The 21,905-nt window shown below is 41.6% G+C and overlaps 1 protein-coding gene across 12 annotated transcripts in view; it reads right to left on the reverse strand.

The window, feature by feature from the left end:
* FMNL2 (formin like 2) overlaps positions 1-21,905 on the reverse strand; it is a 316,443-nt gene that overhangs the window by 178,921 nt on the left and 115,617 nt on the right. The window contains exon 1 of one of the 12 annotated variants that reach the window (XM_064382762.1): positions 8,343-8,360. The exons of 10 other annotated variants lie outside the window; for them this stretch is intronic. In XM_064382762.1, coding sequence (XP_064238832.1) covers positions 8,343-8,345 — 3 coding nt within the window. In that variant the 5' untranslated portion in view covers positions 8,346-8,360. Of the gene's footprint in view, positions 1-7,098; positions 7,126-8,342; positions 8,361-21,905 lie in introns of those variants that run through there. One more of the 12 variants, XM_064382760.1, reaches the window with a different exon arrangement.

A 21,905-nucleotide genomic window follows, 5' to 3' on the forward strand; every position in this document is an offset into this window, starting at 1 on the left:
AAGAGGAAAGCAACGAACACTTAAAAGAGACATTTATTTTTAAAAAGCTTTCCTAGGAATAAATTACCCTCATTAATAAATGCAGTGTTTCAGTTTAATGTACTATTTCAAATCCAATGGTAGTTAACTACTTTAAAATGCAGTATACAGCCAAATATGGCACACCATAGATGTACTGTGTTTCTCTATGATGGCATAATGCTCCTTCAGAATCGCCTCAGGATGCACATACTGCTCCCATTTTACAAGGCAGGAAAACTAAAGGACTCAGATATTATTTTCTTAAAAAAAAAATTATAACCAGAAAAAACACAGCAGAAGAAAAGATCAGAACATATATTTCCTGACTCTTAACTGCATGCTCAGTTAAGCAAAGAATTTTCAATTGGTGACCCCTCCAAGGGGAGCATGAGGACACAAGAGGTTCAGCATTTCCACCCTAGTTTGACAAACACTGGGCAGCCCATGCAAGAGAGAGCTGAAGTCCTGAGAGTGCATGGGAAGGCTCAGGCAACATACAGAATGACAAACAAATGACATGAGTCCGAAGACGGGTCCAGCTGTGGGTGCATCCAAACATTCAGGGAGCATGTGGGAAAAGGGATACTAGCCAAGGAGGCTAGAGAAAAGTAGTCAGAAGTAGGTGCATAATGAGAGGTGGTGACAACAGCTGTGTCACTTCTCAAGGCATGGGGTGTCCCAAGGCAACACAGACACTTAATTCTGATTCCAGAGGCACTGACTTCCTCCTCGGTGTTACACATGACGTCAGGGAGAGCTGAAACAACATGTATGCAAAGGGTTCTCAGATCACAAGGGAACTGGTGAGCAGCACGCAAGAAGGCAAAAGAAGCCAGGAGGAGGCAGGTCCCAGAGGGCTTCATGTGCTTAATCGCAAAATCCAACCAAAGGGAAAAAAAAACGAATCAACAGTGTCAATGTAATCCAGCTCATGGCAGAAACAGGAATCTCATCCTGAACAAAAGTAATTGGCTCATGTTAATTTTCTCCACTTTGATTTGATCACATTATGAGTCAAAGAGGTAATTTACAGAAAGGGCCAAAAAGCATTGTGTATGTTATGTGGAGTCTATTACGCATCATTATTTCTTCATTTATATCCTAAAATAAGTACCAATTTCAACAAAGTCATCAGGTTCCATTACCTCTCCCCACTGAATAGGGTGTCTAACCAGCTCCCACTCTCAAATCATCTATTCAATAATTAACTTTTGAGTACTTGCTTCAGTAAGGTATTATATAGGGGAGAATTCACATCTATGCTCCAAAGAGCACTGTCTAAAAAAATTAAAATGAGAATCACATATGGAATTAAATTTTCTAGTAGCTACATTAAAAAGTAAAAAAAAAGAAACTGATTTCAATAATGTTTTGGATATATTGGCTTAAATAAGGTGTATCATTTCAACATGTAGCCAACATAAAATTATCAATGAAATAGGAAAAAATGCAAAATAAGCTTTTGAAATCTTGTGTATTTTTACTTATATCACATTCTAATTCACATGTTAGTTACATTTTCAGCAGATACACTTTTGTTTAGATTTCATTAAATACACAATTAAAAAAAAAAACAGGTTCACATACTCAAGTTGTTCCAAATACAGAAAGAGTTTTCCAATAACTAAACTGTTTTTAACTGTAAATTAATTAAAATGAAATAAGCTTAAAATATTTGCTCCTTGGTTATGCTGCCCACATTTCAAGTGCTCCACAGCCTCTAAGGCTGGTGGTTCCTGTACTGAACAGCACAGCTCTAGATCTATACACACTCACTTTTGAGGAATCAAGACAGAAATCTCATTATGTATCAGGGAAATTACTTTCTTAATCAAAGACCTCGGGAAGGAGATCCAAGATGGCCGACTACTAGCAGCTCAGGATTGTAGCTGCCAGTGAAAACGCAGAGAATGAGAGGATGCCACACTTTCAGATGAATTTTTGTTGCTCATGGACCAGGAGATTCCCAGCGGAGGAGCCCCACAGGTTGCCAGTGCAACTCTTGTGGCTGGCGCAGCAGTTCTTGGTGCAGAGTAAACGAGACTGGGTCCCCTTTTGGTTGATGTTTGGAGCTCTGGGAAGGCAGAGTCGCCTATTTAGCTGATGGAAACAGTGACTCAAGAAGGAAGCCAGACCGGAGATTCCTGGGCAGAAAAGCACCACGAATCTTAACGCCGCTGTTTTAGCCAGCGCAGTGGGTTGCTCAGAGTCCGGCGCTGGGAATCAACAAGTTGGACGTCCAATCAGAGACCTTATTTGAAAGTCGGTAATTACAAAGATGACAGGTGGATAAATTTACAATGACGGGAAGAAACCAGCATAAAAAGGCTGAGAATACCCAAAATCAGAATGCCTCTCCCTCTGCAGGGGATCACAGTTCCTCATCAACAAGGGAACAAGGCCTGATGGAGAACGAGTGCATTCCAATAGCAGAATTAGGCCTCAGAAGGTGGATAAGAAACTTCTGTGAGCTAAAAGAACATGTTTTAGCCCAATGTAAAGAAACTAAGAACGTTGAAAAAAGGTTTTCGTTGACGAAATCCTAATGAGAATAGACAATCTAGAGAGGAATATAAGTGAATTAATGGAACTGAAGAATACAATATGAGAACTCCGCAAAATATGCACAGGTTTTAACAGTCGAATTGATCAAGCAGAAGAAAGGATATCAGAGGTCGAAGACCAACTTAATGAAATGAAATGAGAAGACAAGATTAGAGAAGAAAGAGTAAAAAGGAATGAGCAAAGTCTCCAAGAAATACGGGACTATGTGAAAAGACCTAATTTACGTTTGATAGGTGTACCTGAATGTCATGAAGAGAATGAATCCAAGCTGGAAAATATTCTTCAGGATACTATTCAGGAAAACTTTCCTAACCTAGTAAGGCAGGACAATACTCAACTCCAGGTAATACAGAGAACACCACAGAGATATTCCTCAAGTCGAGCAACCCCAAGACACACAATCGTTAGATTCACCAGGGTTGAAATAAAGAAGAAAATTCTAAGGGCAGCTAGAGAGAAAGGTCAGGTTACCCATAAAGGGAAGCCTATAAGACTCACAGCAGATCTCTCAGCTGAAACCCTACAAACTAGAAGAGGGTGGGGGTCAATATTCAATATCCTCAAAGAAAAGAATTTTCAACCCAGAATCTCATATCCAGCCAAACTAAGCTTCATAAATGAAGGAAAAATAACAATTTTTTGCAAACAGGCAAGCACTCAGAGATTTCATCACTACCAGGCCTGCTTTACAAGAGCTTCTGAAAGAAGCACTATACACAGAAAGGAACAACCAGTATCAGTCATCCCAAAAACTCACCAAAAGGTAAAGAGAATCTCTATAATGAAGAATCTATATCAACTAATGGGCAAAATAGCCAGCTAGCATTAAATGACAATATTAAACTCACAAATATCAATATTAATCCTAAATTTAAATGGATTAAATGCCCCAATCAAAGATACAGAAAGGCAAATTGAATAAAAAGTCAAAACCCATAGGTACGCTATATCCAGATCCACCTCTTAAGCAAGGACACACAAAGACTCAAAACAAAGGGTTGGTGGAAGACTTACCAATCAAATGGAGAGGAAAAAAAAAAAACAGGAGTTGTAACTTTCGTCTCTGACAAAATAGACTTTAATAGTAACAAAGACTAAAAGAAACAAAGAAGGACATTACATAATGGTAAAAGGATCAATGCAACAACAGGAGTCAATGATCATAAATACATATGCACTCAATATAGGAACACCCAGATACATAAGACAAGTTCTTAATGACTTATAAAGAGACTTGGACTCCCGCACAATAATAGCGGGAGACTTTGATACCACATTGTTAATATTCAACAGATCAATGAGATAGAAAATTAACAGGGACATCTATGATTTGAACTCAGACCTGGAACAAGTAAACTCAGTGAATATTTATAGAATTCTTTACCCCAGGTCCACAGAACATACATTTTCCTCAGTATCACATTACACCTATTTTGAAAGTGACCACATAATTGGAAGTAAATCATTCTTCAGCATTAGCATAGCATTTCACAGACTTAAATGAAATATTGGTTGGCTGTTTGTTTGTTATTTTCTTCCCTTATTCCTTCCTGTCTCCACTGTTAAGCACAATTATCGGCATAAAAGAGGTTTTTAATACCTAGTATTAGATTGCATTCCAGCCTGGGCAATAGAGCAAGACTTCTGTTCTCTCTCCCCCTTTCTCTTTCTCTTTCTTTCTTTTAAAAAAAAAAAAAATTCTGTTCTCTCTTCCCCTTTCTCTTTCTCTTTCTTTCAAAAAAAGAAAGAAAGAAAGAAAGAAAAATATACTGGATCCAAGCATAAGTATTTTTTCATTTTCTTTTTAATGGAGGCATATTTGACAAAACGCTGCACAAAAAAATGTATAATCTATTAAGCTTTAAAAAAAAAAGGTCTCAAGGGCTGTAATAGAGTCAGAATTCTTCCGAATCCCTCAAATAAAGGTATCAATGCTAAATTGAAGTCATGACTACTCTATGCTTTGTCACTCAGGGGCTAAGCCAATTCCTGGTTGAACCATTTGCCTTATTAGGAGCAGCGGTTTAGAAATGAGTAAGAGCATGAGCTCTGGAGGCCAACCGCCCAGCTTGAAAACTCCAGATCCTCTGATCACTTGCAAGTAGCTTAACCACTCCATGCTTCAGGTCCTCCTAAAATGGAGTGATGATAACAGTACCTACCTCACCAAGTTATCTTGACAATTAAATGAACTAAAACACATAAAGCTTAACACAGTGCCTTGCAGATTAAGAGCTCAATAAACAAATGTCATTGGCTTGCTTCAACAGTTGACCAGGTCTGCTCTCGGAAGAAAGAAGCACTCCATGGCAAAACCTATTGTGTGCACACACGCATTGCTGTGTACATACTGATGAAGTCCACAGCTAGCTCACTATGAAGATGGCAAACAAAATTAACCCTATACCATTTACATCCTCCACAAACAAAGTAAGACAAGCACAGATAGTTCCTTAAACAACATATACTATCAAAACAGAGTGCACAACGTCAAAAGATGCAGCATAACTACACAGGATGAGCTGCTGGTAAAGTCAGCAGCATTCACAGGGGAAAAGCTCTGTCAGCCTTCGATTTGTAGGAAACAGGGGCCGAGGGAAGAAGCAGGAGGCAGGAGAGTGGGGTGAAGTACCAGTTAACAAACAGGACAAGTGAAATTCCTAGTGTAAGCACATATGGTATTTATTAAGTTTGAGGAGTCTGGTTACATCTATTTTGAGATTTGTGTGTTTCATTTCAGTTTGCCAAAGGAATGACAATCCAACAAGAATTACTGAACAGGTTCAGCACGTAGAGAAATATGTTGGCACTTCCAAGAAAAAGGAATGAGGTGCTGGGGTAGACGGTAAACAAGCACGATCCAGCTCTTGTCAGAAAAAAAGAGCCAAATGGCCAGCAAGAAAGAAGCGAGATTCTGCCCGGGAAACTGGGCTGACTCAAGGGTTAAGGTAAGGCAGTGACAGAACACAGTGAAGCAAGCCAAGAACTCTAAGGCTTGCCTCACTGTAGGAGTAGCCCTACCTCACTCAGCCCTCTGGCTATAAGTGAAGCTTCCCAGGCTGGAGAAGGCAGGAAGAAGGAAGAATGTTCCACAGCCTCAAAACTTTAGGGACACAATCAGTGCAGACTTATTAAGAAGCGAAGTGGCAAGCTTTAGAACAACAACCAAAAATCCACAGAAAGACATGATTTTATTGCTAGCATCCCACTCACAGCATTTCAGGGGGACTGCAGAGGCTGCTATGTTTCTTTGGATCTAGTTGAGAGAGGAAGACAACTCGCTGGATAAAGTACAAAGAGAGCTAAGTTCAGAAATGCCACATTTAAAGGGCAGTACGCACCACCGTCTTCTCCCCCTGCCCCTTAATACTAAGGAAAGCCTGAGGGGTCTTATAAAGGAAGACAAAGGAAGACCAGTGTTAACAGGATGGTCTTTTGCCATTTTTGTTTCATGAGATGACTTCAACTCAACTCTCCCACAAACCCAATTACTAGACAGACTGATTTTGATTACTCAAATCCAAAGTGGCCCACATTATATCCACCATCAGTTAGAGATACTGCAATGATGACTGGGAATAAGGGGGCTACAAGTGGTTAAGGAGGAAGAAGAGAATTCCAGATACTTCTTGGAAGTCAGCTCAGTTTAAGAAAACTTTAAAGAGAAAGTGAACTGAAAAAAAAAATTTACTAGTAGTGGAAAACATTTTCTTCAAAGATAAGGTGGCTTGCAGAATGCCAGTGAGTCACCCAGAGGCCAGCGCAGCCCAGACCTGTCAGGAGCATCTCCTCCCCCATGGCAGGCAGGAGGGCACATGTGGCATGTGGATGGAGGCACCAAGTGACAGGCTTCAGACAGTCCTCACACTACAAAGTGCTGCATGGTTTACCACGCCTGGTATATGCTCTCTTGAGTCTCCTAACCAGTCTGCTTATTTGCCTGTCAGGAAACTCAGGCTCAGAAAGATCAAGGTCATCTTCTTAGTCAAGGTGAAATCAAGGGTAGACCTCAAATTCCCCAAATCCTAGTCCAACGCTTCTTTCCACAACACTAAGTTGCTTCTTGAAAATAACCAACCCTAATTCTCCACTTAGCAACCTTTCTAGCAACTTTCTGGCCCCGGCCATAAACTCTCACCTCCACCAGAAACTGATGCGTTATCAGGGATATTCTATCACATCTGTATGCTCCCAAAACAGAAATTAAGTTTTAGGGAACCCCTTTCCTTTGCTCTAGATGCAAGCCTGCAGGTGCCCTGGGGGCAAGGTGCTAAGTGTGTTGACGTCAGTTTCTCATGGAAAAAAATCTAATCTCTCCAAAGAAAAATGAGTACTTTCAGTGGACAATTCTGAGCCTTCTGTTACCCTACTTAGCCAACTGCTCAGCTTGAGCTGGGGGAGGGGGAGAGGGAGGGTATATCCACTGACAAAATCTGGAATAATTACTGGTGTTTAAGTGCAATATAACCTTAAAGAAACAGAAGTAAAAGCAATTAAAATGTAGCACTGTACCTGGACTCTCATCCAGAAGGCTCATTCAGGATACCAAAGGGGCCATCTCTCCCCTTCCCTCCATGGATTCCTTCCCTGTGCTTTGTCCCACTTTAACACTTTGCCCAAAGAGCCCGCTAACCAGGAACATCCTGGCCGAGAATTTCCAGATCTGGCTTGTCAGCCTTCCTGCTCTCGGACTCCTTTGAACCTCCCGCCAGCAACACACAAAATAGCACTGAATTGAGTCTGACACTGCTCTAGAGGAGCACTCACCAACACGCCAGGCTGTTTCACACCTCAGTGCCTTTGCACAGGGCGTTCTTGCCTGCACAAATGCCATGTCTCGCTAGTCCGAGGGGAGTCTTTTCAGAACCGTGCTCAACTCCCCTTCTCTATGAAGTCTTCCCGACTTTGCTGGTAGTTCACCACTTGCTCAGGGCTATGAGATCGCACTAGTTTCTTGTTGATGCTGCCACCCTAGTACTGATCCCACTGTATTACAGGTTACTGATCCCACTGTATTACAGGTCATGGCTGAGTTCCCTGCTAATCTGTAAGCCAAGAAGTTAGCACTCATGGCTCTTTTTAAACCTTGGTATACCTCATGCCTAGCAGAGGGAAGCTAGATGGATGTCTAGCAATAACATCATCTCCCCTTCTCTAAGATCCCTCAGGACAGAGATGAGGGCAATTTTTTGGTATCCCCCATAGAACCTTCCACTTCACTAAGTACAAATGTCAAAGGCATAAACAGCAACAGCATGCACACAGTAGCTTATTTCTCTGAGAAACAGGACAGGCATTCCCAGAGAGGCTCTGAGGGAAATGCTTTCAACTTTACCCAACTAGAGGATTTAACGTCTGAGCCTCCTCCTCATGCACTGATCTGTTTCCACTTCATTTGTGCTAACTCATTTTACACTCAATCTAGTCTATGCTGAGATCCAAGGTTATCCTCTGGGGCAAGGACAGTGAAATGGAAATTACAAAAGCTCGTCAATAGACAAATGCCTGGAGAAAGCATCTTGAAAGTGTACTCTGCTCCCCTCTCCTGCAAACAATTTCACTGGAGTGGACACATTTCAGTCCATCAAGGGGGGAATGCATTCCTGAGGAGCTAGAGAAAGACCTTGGGAATTATCACACCCTGAAGAATGGGAGCCAAACAAGAAATTTTTGCGTTGAGCTTTTAGAAAAATTAGACTAAAAAGAGAACATGTTTAAAGCCAGCCAAAGGAATTGAGAATAACAAAAGGACTCACCATTCTCTTTGTTGGCACCCACAGAAAAGCAGAGGAGGAAGACACATTTGAAAATTAACCATCAGTGGCTGGTGCAGTGGCTCACACCTGTAATCCCAGCACTTTGGGAGGCTGAGGTGGGCAGATCACCTAAGGTCAGCAGTTCGAGACTGGCCTGGTCAACGTGGTGAAACCCCGTCTCTACTAAACACACCAAAAAAAAAAAAAAAAAAAAAAAAAAAAAAAATTAGCCTGGCATGGTAATCCTGTAATCCCAGCTACTTGGAAGACTGAGGCAGGAGAATCACTTGACCCTGGGAGTTAGAGGCTGCAGTGAGCCGAGATCATGCCACTGTACTCCAGCTTGGGCAACAGAGCAAGACTCCATCTCAAAAAAACAAAACAAAACCAAAAGAAAATTCACCATCAAATAAGGCAGATACCCATTCTAGGTTTGAAATATTTTTCTCCAAATGAAAAAAGCCAGGGAGAATAAAAAACAACATTCAATTCATTACAAACTAACTCATTAAATTAAATTAAAACCTGGCTGAGTAGTACTGAGAGCTCTAGAATACCTGTTAGAAAAAACTAGGGGAGGGGGCAAGGGGATGGTCTGAAAGCTGCCTTTGCATGGCAAGCTCACTGCTCTTACATTTGAGACACATGAATAGAAATATTTTCTGAAGATGCTTTATTTTATCTAAGACTGTGGAAATATCCACCATCTATTATAAGTTTAAGTGGGGAACTTCAAAGTCACTAGTGAAATCTTGCCACCCCTTGGTACCAGTAACACAGAAGGCAGTAAACATCCTATTAAAGGCAAACTGCACTCCCGCCACAGGGGTATGATTTAGTTCTCTGGAGCAGATATTACCACAGGCTTTGAAGCAAAATCGCCTTGGTTCTAATCCCAGCTCTGTCTCTAATAAGATGTAAACTGAACCTTGATTTCTTTATCACTGAGAGAGGGGTAATAGGCCCTATTTCCCAGGCTATTGTGAGGGTTGAATTAACTCATGTCTAGCGTATGAAAATAGCTCAATTTTTAAAATTATTATTTAAAGAAGGTAAGAAAAAATTTATTTAAAGGGCAAGTATAATTAATTGCAGAAGTATAAATGTTGGTCTCCATTCCAGGGCAGTATTTTTTTGACAACAATCCTTTAAGAGATATAACAGGCAGGTTTGATAACTCCTGTTCTAACAACTAGAAATCTGATGTGCTAACTGGCTAACTCAAGGTCACCAAGATCATGTGTTGTACCAGGAAGAGAGCAGAGAACTCCTAAACCCAACACAGTGCTCCTTAGAGGATCATGAATCTGTTGGACTACAAACATCCAATTGTTAATGAGATTTTTTTCCCCCTAAATATCAAAAGAAACATTCTTTATAAATCCAAGCACAAGGGCTCTATTATGAAGAGAGAAAAAACAAGCCATGAATTGGAGGAAGCTGGATACTCTATATTTCTCTGCTTATGTGGTGGCAGAAACATGAGATCCAGGTTTAAGACAGGACTCCATCACCCCCCAGCTATGTGACCTTCAGCAAGTCAACTAACCTTTGAATCTCTTTTTGTTAGCCAAGTGAATCATTTCTACCCCATCTCATGCACAGGCTGTGATCAACTAAGGGTAGATAAGTAATAGTCTTAGCAACCTAGGAAACACCAGGTATTGATGTGGCTCCTTATTTGTTCTTGTTCCTAGCAAACTTACATATGATATGAATAGCAAGGAAATAGATTTGTGGAAAATTTATAATACAAGTGTAGATCTGTTCCCAAATGTGTTATCTATCACAATCACCTGGGGGGCTTTGTAAAATTAGAATGACTAGGTCACCTCCATCAGTTAAACCAGAATGTATGGGAGTGGCAGACAAGTAAAGGCCTTTTTAAAAAATCCCGCTATAAGTCCAGTGTGCAGTAATGTTCGAAAACCATCCGTGTAAGCTATTCCCCACTCGATAATAATGTCTTAACATTTTCTCACTGCCTAAACTAATTCAAATTGTGGCTCCTTTATGAGTCTCTAGTTCAGCACAATAGCCACTAGCCCTATGTAGCTACTTATGCTTGAACTAAATAAGATTAAAACTCAATTCCTAGTTGTACTTGCCACATTTCAAGTCTTCAAAAGCTACATGAGTGGCTAGGTCCAGGGACTCACACCTGTAATTCCAACACTTTGGGAGGCTGAGGCAAGCGGATTTCTTGAGCAAAACCCCCTCTCCACAAAAAATTACAAATTAGCTGGGCATGATGGTACACACACGATCGCTTGAGCCTTGGAAGGTAAGGCTGCAGTGAGGAGTGATTGCATACCACACTCCAGGCTGAGCAACAAAGAGAGATCTTGTCTCGAAAAATTTTTAAAAAACAGCTACATAGGGGTAGCGACTACCTTTGCTGGACTGTGCCAACACTGCACATTTTCATCACAGGAAGCTCTATTCGACAGTGAAGCTCTAGGCAGCCCATGGCACAAAACCATCCTATACAAAAGCAGGATGAAACTCTTTTTGTCATTATATACCACCTTGATTATTGAAGTACTAAAGGTAGAAAAGTCTTCTCTCAACATCCATATCTGTACTGTTAAATACAGTGCTGCCAGTCACACAAGGCTATTGGCATTTGAAATATGGTTAGGGTGAAGAAAGAATTGAATTTTTAACATTATTAATTTAAATTAATTTTTAATTCAGATTTTAAAACATGTTTCAGTTATTAACTTTTAAGTATAATTGGAACAAATTTGGTATGTGAATCTACTTTTTTGACTTTATATTTTATAATCTAAATACAGATCAAATATCTCCAATGAAAATTCAACATCAAATTGAGATGTGCATTAGGAGTAAATCATGTATCAGATCTCAAAGACTTCATATGTAAAAAGGAATGTAAAATATGTCATTAGTAATCTTTATGTTGATTACATGTTGAAATGACATTTTAATATACTGGGTTAAATAAAATATATTAAAAATAATTCCAAAATCTGTTCTTGTCTCATTTTTTTCACCATCTATCTAACCAGATGAATGGTTTCTTTTTTATCGCTTAATGTGGCTACCGGGAACTTTAAAGTTCATTATATGTTTCACATATTTCTATTGTTAAGCTCTCTTCCAAATTATCAATTCTTTGAAGGCAAAGATCATTTTACTCTTTTCTTATACTCTACAGCAGCAGCCCCCAACCTTTCTGGCACCAAGAACCAGGGACAGGTTTCATGAAAGATAATTTTTCCACGGACCAGAGTACGGGGAAGGCAAGGGGGAGATGGTTTGGGGATGATTCGAGTGCATTACATTCATTGTGCACTTTATTTCTATTATTATTACACTGTAATATATAACAAAATAATTATACAACTCACTATAATGTATAATCAATGGGAGCCCTGAGCTTGCTTTCCTGCAACTAGACAGCCCCATCCAGGGGTGATGGGAGAGAGTAACAGATCATCAGGCATTGGATTCTCATAAAGAGTGTATAATCTAGATCCCTCACACGTGCAATTCACAATAGGATTCCACTCCTATGAGAAATCTAATGCTCCTGCTGATCTGACAGGAAGCAGGGCTCAGGCAGTAATGCAAGTGATAAGTGCTGTAAATACAGATGAAGCTTTACCCACTTGCTGTTCTCCTGCTGTGTGGCCTGGTTCCTAACAGATCCACAGCCTGGCGGCTGGGGACCCCAGCTTTACGAAGAGGGCAGTTGTGGGCAAGAAAGATGTTCGACAAATACTGGCTCAATTCAATACAAGGCCAAAATACTCTGACCACTGTCAAGTTTGTTAAAATTATACTGTAGTGAATTTCAATTGAGCTTTGTGACAGATCAGTTTTTTATTCAGAAAAAATGAGGCACACAGTAAGAACATGTATGATACCTTCCTTCAGTCTTTTATCTGGCAGGACACAGTACCACATAATGGCTGCTAAAAACAAATTCAAATATGTCAAACCAAATAAACACATTAATTACCAATATTTCGATTTAGTTCTATATGGCTAGAACATGCTATTCTTTGTCCCTATTGGTCCCATTTGTATTCTTTCAATCCGATATCATCAGACCACCAACTAAAGATAACATGTCCACCAGGTATATAAATGAGCCCACTGAGAAAAGGACATGAATTTTCACAGCCTACTTGATTCACAGAATATTTATATTTAATAGTTAGAGAACTGACTTAAATTGAATCAAATACTGTTATTAAAGTGCCTAAGACGATTTATCTTAGAATAGCTCTTCTTTCCACAAAAGATAATCATATGAAAAAATATTCTGTGTTTATTTGGTGACTAGAGAATCAAAGGAAAATTTTCATGATTTCTAAAACAAGTGTCTCACCACTGTGACAGCTTCCAGTTCACAGAAACATCTGGGTTTTTCTTTTCTGCTTTATTTTTTTTTTTTAGCAGCTTTGTTGAAATATATTTCACATACCATACAAAGGACCCATTTAAAGTATGCAATTCAATAGATTTTAGTGTATTCACACAGTTATCTGTTATTTTTAATACCTCATCTGGCCCAGATTAACTTCCTTTATTTACAATAGGTAGAACTCTATAATAGGAACTCTGAAATGGCTAGTATTTTAAAGATCTTCTCTCAATGAAAGCAGATGCCTTCCCTTTCAACGTCTATAAAGTTGATAGAAAAATAAAAGGCATAAAATTGAAAGAAACAAAAAATTGCTTAATATGCCTATTAAGTTTTATTTTATGCTATAAGATCCCAAAATAGTGTAAAAAGGCAAAATCAATTTTGTGAAATAAATCAATCACTTAGACTTAACTCTTCAGGGAATCTAGAACTCTTTAGCGACTCAAGAAAATAACAAAGACTCCATTGCAATCTTAACAAAAGCAGAAATCAAAATCATGGCATATTCATGAAAGACCTCATTCCAAAAATGCTTGGTTCAGTGGGAATTCAGATCTTTGGGTGTTCTTTGCATTCCAGCCATCAAGAAGAACTAGTTACCACAATGAGCACTGAAAGCAGAGAGTTCTCTCTACATGTTCTCAAAAATTGGCTATCTTCCCTTTTTTCAAATCTTTTCCATGATAAAATTTCTGCTTTTGATCATCTGCATAAGGTACCTGAAACATAGAAAAAGTAAACAAAAAAAATCTAGAGGTTTGGTAATTTTGCCATTATAATTGTTATACCAGATCTCAATTGTACCGTCTCACCATGTCTACTCTGGGACATAGACTGGCTCTCTGTCTATGTTTGAATTTTCACACTCAGCAGCTGGCTCCAAAAAGGTAATGCACAGTTTGGTGTCCTTAACTCTATTACACACTGCCTACAAGACACTCTCTCTCAATTAAAACTTGCCTTCAGGGCCAGGTACAGTGACTCATGCCTGTAATCTCAGCATTTGGGGAGGCCGAGGCAGGCAAATCAAGAGGTCAGGAGATCAAGACCATCCTGGCCAACATGGTAAAACCCTGTCTCTAATAAAAACACAAAAATTACCCGGGCATGGTGGCGGAGGCCTGTAGTCCTAGCTACTGGGGAGGCTGAGGCAGGAGAATCCCTTGAACTCGGGAGGCGGAGGTTGCAGTGAGCCAAAATCGCACACTGCACTCCAGCCTGGCAACAGAGTGAGACTCCGTCTCAAAAAAAACAAACAAACAAACAAAAAAAACTTTCCTTCAGAAAACTGGTATCATTTCCCAGAAACATAATAACCTCCACCTACATGCAAAGCATGATGCCTATCATTCTGAGTGCATAGGTCAATCATCCTCCCTCAAGGAGTTTCCCGCACAGTGTTGTGTGGGGACCACCTATACCAGCATCACCCCCAGTTCTTGGCCCCATACCAGAATATGTAATCAGTGTCTCTGAGGGTGAATCCCAAGACTGACTTTTTACCAAGTATTTTAAGATGGTGGTACCAATGAAAAGAGCAAATGCATTCTTGTGAAAGTTAAATAATTGTACTAGGTAATTATGATAAAGTTCAAACGTGGAGTGAGGATGGCCAGTGTCACAGGACGCATAGAAAGTGTGGACAGAGATAAGGGAAGGGCGCATTCTGGTTTGGAAGGAACGATTCAGGCAGGGAGTCAGAAACGTGCAGTCAACGAACAGGGAGTGAAGGGCAACGGCGAGTAAGCACATCCAAACAGAACAGAGTTCTTGTTCTGGACTAAGACAAGGGTGAGTGAGGACCCCGCTATGGAGTTACCTGAGTGCCGAGCCAAGGAGTATTTCTAAGTCAGGGAATAATATATCAAATGGGGTTGTCTGGCAATTATGGCACAGGTATAGAAATCGTAAGGAAAATTAATTTAGAGGCCCATTCAACTGGGTTAGAGAGCCACAGGCACTACAGAAAGACCCAGGCCCTGCTTCTTTGTTAGGCAGAATAATGGTCCCTAAAGAGGTCCACATCCCAATCTCCAGAATCTGTGAATATGCTACGTTACATGGCAAAGGGGACTTTGCAGATATGATTAAAGTTGAGGACCTTTTGAAAGTGAGATTATCCTGAATTATCTGGGTGGCCCAATCTAATCACATGAATCCTAGATGGAGAATCTTCTGAGGCAGTGGCCAGAAAACTGGGGATATGCAAGCATGAGAAGAGCTTGGCCTGACATTATTTGCATTGAATATAGAGGAAGGGGGCCACAAGTCAAGGAAGGTGGGTGGCTTCTAGAAGCTGGAAATAGCCAGGAAACAGATTCTCCCCTAAAGCCCACAGAAGGAACACAGCCCCACCAACACCTTGGCTTTAGCCCACTGAGACCCATGTTGGGTTTCTGACTGCCAGAACTGTAAAATGATAAATCTGTGTTACTTCATGCCACTAAATGTGTGGTAATTTGTTCCAGTAGCAATAGAAAACACCCATCTTTGTGTCATTTTGTTCTTACCAAGGCCTTCTCTGCTATACACCATGCTCTCAGACCCACATCCACCCACCACAAAGAGTTGAGAGAGATTTCTTAAGTTGAATGTGGACCCCAAAGTCTGCGTGGTAAGTGTCATTGCTTTGGAGATTTAAAATCACATGTGTGAAGAAGGGACAGTTAGGTACCAGTCTACTTAGCACAGCTTCATCTAACATCAGCTTCACAGACTTTTCTCCGAACTTCATTTATCTTGAAAAACAAGTCTTAGAGCAAATCCATATCACCACAATGATGGGAATGTTTAAAAGCCATCTGGTCGTGTTTGTCACCCCATTATGAGTTCCACGGAGAAGTGTTGTATTCATCTTTGTTTTGCTAGATCCTACCATCGTATATACTCAATAAACCAACAAACAAGTCTTAATTTCTCAACTTTTTTTTTTTACCATCTCCCTCTGAGCTCTCCAAATTCCTCATCCAACTCTGATAAATTTTACTTCTTGCCCACAGCTCTAATTTATTTCCAATATTTACCAGACTCTAACAGTCAACTCCATTCTTGAGGCACTAAAAGCTACGCATTATCAAAACCAGAATCGGTAGCAATATAGTGTCACTCAAAAACATTTTAATCATGAATTTCCTCTAAAGCGTATTCCCTCGTAGCAAATGTTGTCAGAATACACCACTTCTCTCCAAATTGTAACAAAGAAGAGTAAACTGAAGGGCATACTATAAATCAGTCTTGAATCAAGGAGCACATCACATTCTTCAGAAGCAAGAAGTGACTCATCTGGTTTGCAGACAATGTGTTAAATTCAACATTCTCAGGCGCAGTGGTTCATGCCTATATTCCCAGCACTTTGGGAGGCCAAGGTAGGAGGACTGCTTGAGGCCAGGAGTTTGAGACCAGCCTGGGCAACATGGCTGTCTCCACAAAACAATCAATCAATCGTCAACATTTTAGTACTCTTCTTGCTTCTGGCTCACTAAAACAGGTAAATGATCAAGGCGCTCATTTATTTGACCTTTTCAAACTCATCTACCGAGTCTACAACGCTAAAAAGTGAAGCTGACCCAAAGTCTTCTTCCTCTTTCTAGTCACAGGATAGTTGGAAAGAAAATTTGACCAAAATAAGAGCTCGTCAAAGAAATTTATACCTTCAGGGAGCTTAAAGAGAGGACAAAATTTCTGACTCAAACCTTCCCTCCTTGTATTTACCTAATGTTCTATCTTTACATTCAAATGCATTAGTCAAGAAATATAATGCACTGAAACTTTGTGGGCACCATCCAATGAAGAAAAATATGAGGTTGGGCAGAGCGGCTCACACCTGTAATCCCAACACTTTGGGAGGCTGAGGTGGGAGGAACACTCGAGGCTGGAAGTTAAAAGACCACCCTGGACAATGTAGTGAGACCCTGTCTCTTCAAAAATTATAAAAATAAGCCAGGTGTGGTGGCACGTACCTCTGGTCTCAGCTACTCAGGGGGCTGAGGTAGGAGGATCATTTGAGCTCAGAAGGTCAAGGTTGCAGGGAGCTGTGATCACACCACTGCACTCTAGTCTGGGTGACACAACAAAACTCAGTCTCAAAAATCAAAAGAAAAATATGATATGACAAGTAATATATATCTATATCACTACAATTACAGTAATGTTTAAAAGCTGCCTGTTTATGTTTGTCATCCATTATGAGTCCCGTGAAGAACTGTGTTGTATTCATCTTTTATTTTACTAAATCTTAGCACAGCATCTAGCCTGCCTATAGTAGGTACTCAATAAACAAATGGAAGCTTTGGTGGCCCCCATATCTAAATGTTGCTCGAACCCCCTGAATGCTCCTTTAGAGCATCAGCTTCCATTTCAAACAAGAGCTTTCCTCCCTCCTGTGCACTGGCTGGAACTGTCATCTGGTGGTTTCACCAGTGCTCTTCCTCATTCTGTTGATTTGTTTATTTCGTTAACATCATCCATCCCCTAAAAGGACTTTATCTGATTTGATTCTATTTCTTTATTTGCTTTTCCTCCTCCAGGCCTTGATCCTCTTGCCTTTTAAGTAGCCAGCCCCTACCCTATCCCCACCCCTTTTAAGTGTACTTCCCGTCTGCTTCATTTTTTTCTTTTCTGCCTGCCTTTTGGTGCTGGATTTTCCCTTACCCTCCCTGCCTGACCTCCCCTTCTCAGCTTCTATAGGAAAGAAGAACTGTCTCCCAGCTCCAGGGATGCTCATTTGAAGAGAAAACCTCTGAGGCAGACTTTGAACATCCCCAGGACTTCTGCGGGGCACAGTTTCTTCCTCCATCCAGGGACTCCTCACAAAGGCCTGGGACCCTTTCAATCACATCTCTACTTCAAAGTAAGGTATCAGGATCGGGTTTTCCCACCCTGAGGCAGCACTGAGGCAAGCTTCCCCTCGGCATCTGGAGCTCCTCCAGCAATGCCCTGATCATCAGAACAGGAACAGCTGCAGGCAGTGAGTGCTTTCCTCTGTGGTCACTGCCCCTTCTTCGGCCCTTTCTCTGACCAATTAAATCAACGGCATGAACAGCCCTTCTCAATCCCTTCCTCCTGCATGCTGATGAAGGGTCCAATCATTCAGTGGTCCTTGAAGAACTAGGCCTTGATCTTAATGAAGAGCTCCCAGCATCCCTTTCTGCCCACATTCCTCCAAAGCAAGCAAACAATGGTGCAAATACTCCAGGATGGTGGCAGAAATAGACAAAGTTTGTCACCTGACACTGGCTCTAAACTCCTTCAGTAAAAATGAGCTTTTTCTGTGCCTTTGCACTATGCTACCCGTGATCCAGCAGGATTTTAACAGTTCTTTCACAAGTGAAAGAAACATTACACCCACTCAGAGAGAGATTTTCAACTTAATGTGCGAAGATTTTCACCTTGGTGTCTCAAAGATCTAGTGGGAAGTCTACAGTCTTAAATTTAATACAAGAGAAAAAAAAAGATTAAGAAAATAATTAAACTAGCCATATTTGTCACTTTATTGCATATCCTTTTCTCAACTGCAAAGAAAAAACCCAATTTTTTTTTCTTTTTTGAGACAGAGTCTCACTCTGTGGCCCAGGCTGGAATGCAGTGGTGCAACACCGGCTCACTGCAACCTCCACCTCCTGGGTTCAAGCGATTCTCCTGTGTCAGCCTCCCAAGTAGCTGAGAATATAGGCGCCCACCACTATGCCCAGCTAATTTTCTGTATTTTTAGTAGAGATTGAGTTTCACCATGTTGGCCAGGCCGGTCTCAAACTCCTAACCCTCAAGTGATCTGCCTGCCACAGCTTCCCAAAGTGCTGGGATTACAGGCATGAGCCACCACGCCCAACCAGAAAAAAAAAAAAAAAAAAAAAAAAAACACAAATCGGATAATTAATTTTTCATTTCCCCCACAATACAGTATCTGAGCTATCTAAGCTTTCAAAAGTGTTTTTCATTTCATTATCCTTATTTCTCATGTTTTTGAAACTGTGTTCTTGGCTAGGACATGAGAGCACAGTTGGGGCATGTATTGTTTCCAATTAGGCTGTAACGCCTTGGCTTTCTGTTATATACGGTCTTCCTTTCCGCTTTCTGCTCCTAATGGATCTGCCCTCACAGACAGCATGCAAGGGACAGATTGGCACACAATCTAAATCAGTCAATAAGCTAAAGAGATAGTACAGGTCTTTACCTTCCCCTTTCCTCTCTCACTCAGCTAACTTTCAACGAAGGCTGCTAACCCAAACGCAAAAGCAGGCATCGAATCTGAACTTCTTTTGTTTCTTTCTCTCACAAAGAGGCGAATAAGCAGTAATACAGCCAGAAGGCTGGGCAGCAGGGGAGGAAGGGAACAAAACAAGCATCCTGGCAATCCACAAACTGGATTGTCCCCTCCTCTAACACCAAGGGCTGAGGATTCTTTGTTCCTTCCCCTCCCCACCAAGTGTTAATAATGCCCAATAATTCACAGTTCAAACATGACACAGAAAGCTCTTTTAAGTATATACATGCAAAGGGTATTTCTGAGCAGGCTGCCCCTAATGACGGAGTCTGTTAATCACACTGCGTCAGCCAGGGCCCAGAATCCACTCCTGACATTTCATTCAGCTGTATTTTCTTTTTCTTTCTTCTTTTTGAGACGGAGTCTCGCTCTGTCACCCAGGCTGAACTGTAGTGGCATTATGTTGGCTCACTGCAACCTCTGCCTCCTGGGTTCAAGCGATTCTCCTGCCTCAGCCTCCCGAGTAGCTGGGATTACAGGTGCCCGCCACTGTGCCTGGCTAATATTTGTATTTCTAGTAGAGACAGGGTTTCACCATGTTGGTTAGGCTGGTCCCAAACTCCTAACCTCGTGATCTGCCCACCTGGGCCTCCCAAAGTGCTGGGATTAAAGGTGTGAGCCACCTCACCCGGCCATTCAGCCAAATTTTCTTTCTAATCCAGCACCACACTGAGGATTAACTCTGGTTTACAATTGGACTGAGAGCTGGAGAACCAAACCCTGCTGCTTCCATGGCTAATTGCATCTCACCTGACAGCCCTCCCCATCTGGCCCTCAGCAAAGGTATGCAAAGGAAGCCCTTGGCCCATGGCATCCCCCGCTGCCAGCAAAGGAGTTGCTCAGTTACTACTCTCCCCAACACAGACACATACTTAACGGCCCCCCACCTCCCACAGATGGAGGAATATGCATATATTACAAAAGACCCCTGTGGGAACCTCTGAGCAGTCACATTTGTCCCGTTACAAAAGTGTTAAGAAAAATTTGGGGGTGGGATATGCAAATTCCTACCAACCCACATTAATTTGCCTTTGCAAATAAGTTTTTGCTCCTTCAACCCACTGCATAGTGGTTTTTGCTCACATCAGTCAAGTAGCAACCCTGACTAGACTTCCAGTGGTGACTTCCAGGACCAAAACGCCAGTGAGAAAAGATGCAGGCAAGGAGGGGGGTCATCAGCCAAGGAGGCTGCCTTCGGACCAGTTTCTCTGAGTTAAATAAGTCATACTCCTGAAAATCCAGTTTGAACAATTCCCAGATTTTTCTTCAAAATTTATCCCACAAGTCCCTCAACTGTCTTTCAAGAATGGGGAAAGAAAAAAGATTCTAACACCTCGAGTCGCCAAAGCAACAAATTTATTCACTTTGGAGTGAAAAGAGGGAAGGGAACAGGGGAGCCATACAATTAGGTCAGAGTGACTGTGGCATTGTCCTAGCATGAGAAATGAAAGGGCATACAAATGAACGGCTCCCAGACTTCAGATCAAGGCAAGGGAGCCCACAGGCTGGGTTTTTCTGGGTTTGCGGAAAATGGCCTGTTTCCTCTCTTCTCTCTACTTTATACTCTATTCTCTCCTGCTCTAATTCTTTTCCCTCCAAACTTGCCCCACACGGGCCTAGGCTTATCAAAATGTGAGGGCACATTTGGCCCACAATCAAAAGTGAAATCTGTAGAAAGAAGAATCCAGTAGCTGTGCTTCTTCCACTCAAAAGTCTTGAAAAGGTACCTAATTATGTTAATGCAACCCCTTTGTTCCAAGAGTCTAGTGTTTCAGAGGGTGGACTCCAGGGCAAGCTGGCTGACCTCCAACCTCTGAATCCTAACTCGGCCACTGACTATATAGAACCTTGGGCAAGGTGGTTAACCTCTGTGCCTCATAGTACCTATGTCAATCAGGTACAGATTACATAAATTAGTAAGCATAAAAACACTGGTCACAGTAAGGATTCAATTAGCATGGACCCCTCAAACTGAAGCGTCAGCAATGTGAACATAGGTAGGGTGCAGTGGCTCATGTCTGTAATCCCAGCACATTAGGAGTCCAAGCAGGGGTGGAGCACCTGAGGTCAGGAGTTCAAAACCAGCCTGGCCAAGATGGCAACACCCCATCTCTACTAAAAATATAAAAATTAGCCAGGTGTGGTGGTGCACACCTGTAATCCCACCTACTTGGGAGGCTGAGGCAGGAGAATCGCTTGAATCTGGGAGATGAAGGTTGCAGTGAGCAGAGATCATTCCACTGCACTCCAGCAACAGAGCAAGATGGAAGGAAGGAAGGAAGGAAGGAAGGAAGGAAACAGAGAGGGAGAGGGAGGGAGGGAAAGGAAGGAAAGTAGGAAGGAAGGAAGGAAGGAAACAGAGAGGGAGAGGGAGGGAGGGAAAGGGAGGAAGGAAGGAAGGAAGGAAGAAAGGAAGGAAGGAAGGAAGGAGAGATAAAAGAAAAAAGAAAAAAACCAAAGGCCAAGAGTTCAAAGTTAGCACCTGCAACAAAATACAGGGAGGGGCCCAGCATTTTAGCAGTTATCTGCTCCCATGGTTTTCAAACTTTTCTACACCCTGGAATGTTTTATTCAACCAAATCTTACTCCAAGCTTAGAAGACAGAACAGAAGTAGAACTGTGCCAACTGAAGGTGGGGGAGGGGCACAACCTGGAGACCCAAGGACCAGCCACATCCCAGAAGCACCTTCAAAACCCACCATCATGGGTAATGGACACAGGGGAGCAGGGACATGACCTCAAGATCTTGTTGTTTGTAAAGATGACAACTGTCAATGATTTTGAAGGATAGAGTGGACAGGTAAGAGGCTATGAGCTTCTGTGAGAGCTTAGGCAGGAGACAGTGAAGTCAGGCAGATCAGACTGCGATGGGAGGTCAGACAGCAAGAGGAGATGCCACGTG

The sequence above is a fragment of the Aotus nancymaae genome, unplaced genomic scaffold, assembly GCF_030222135.1.
Source record: "Aotus nancymaae isolate 86718 unplaced genomic scaffold, 86718_ANA_hifiasm-v0.15.2.pri h1tg000029l, whole genome shotgun sequence".
NCBI lineage: Eukaryota > Metazoa > Chordata > Mammalia > Primates > Aotidae > Aotus > Aotus nancymaae.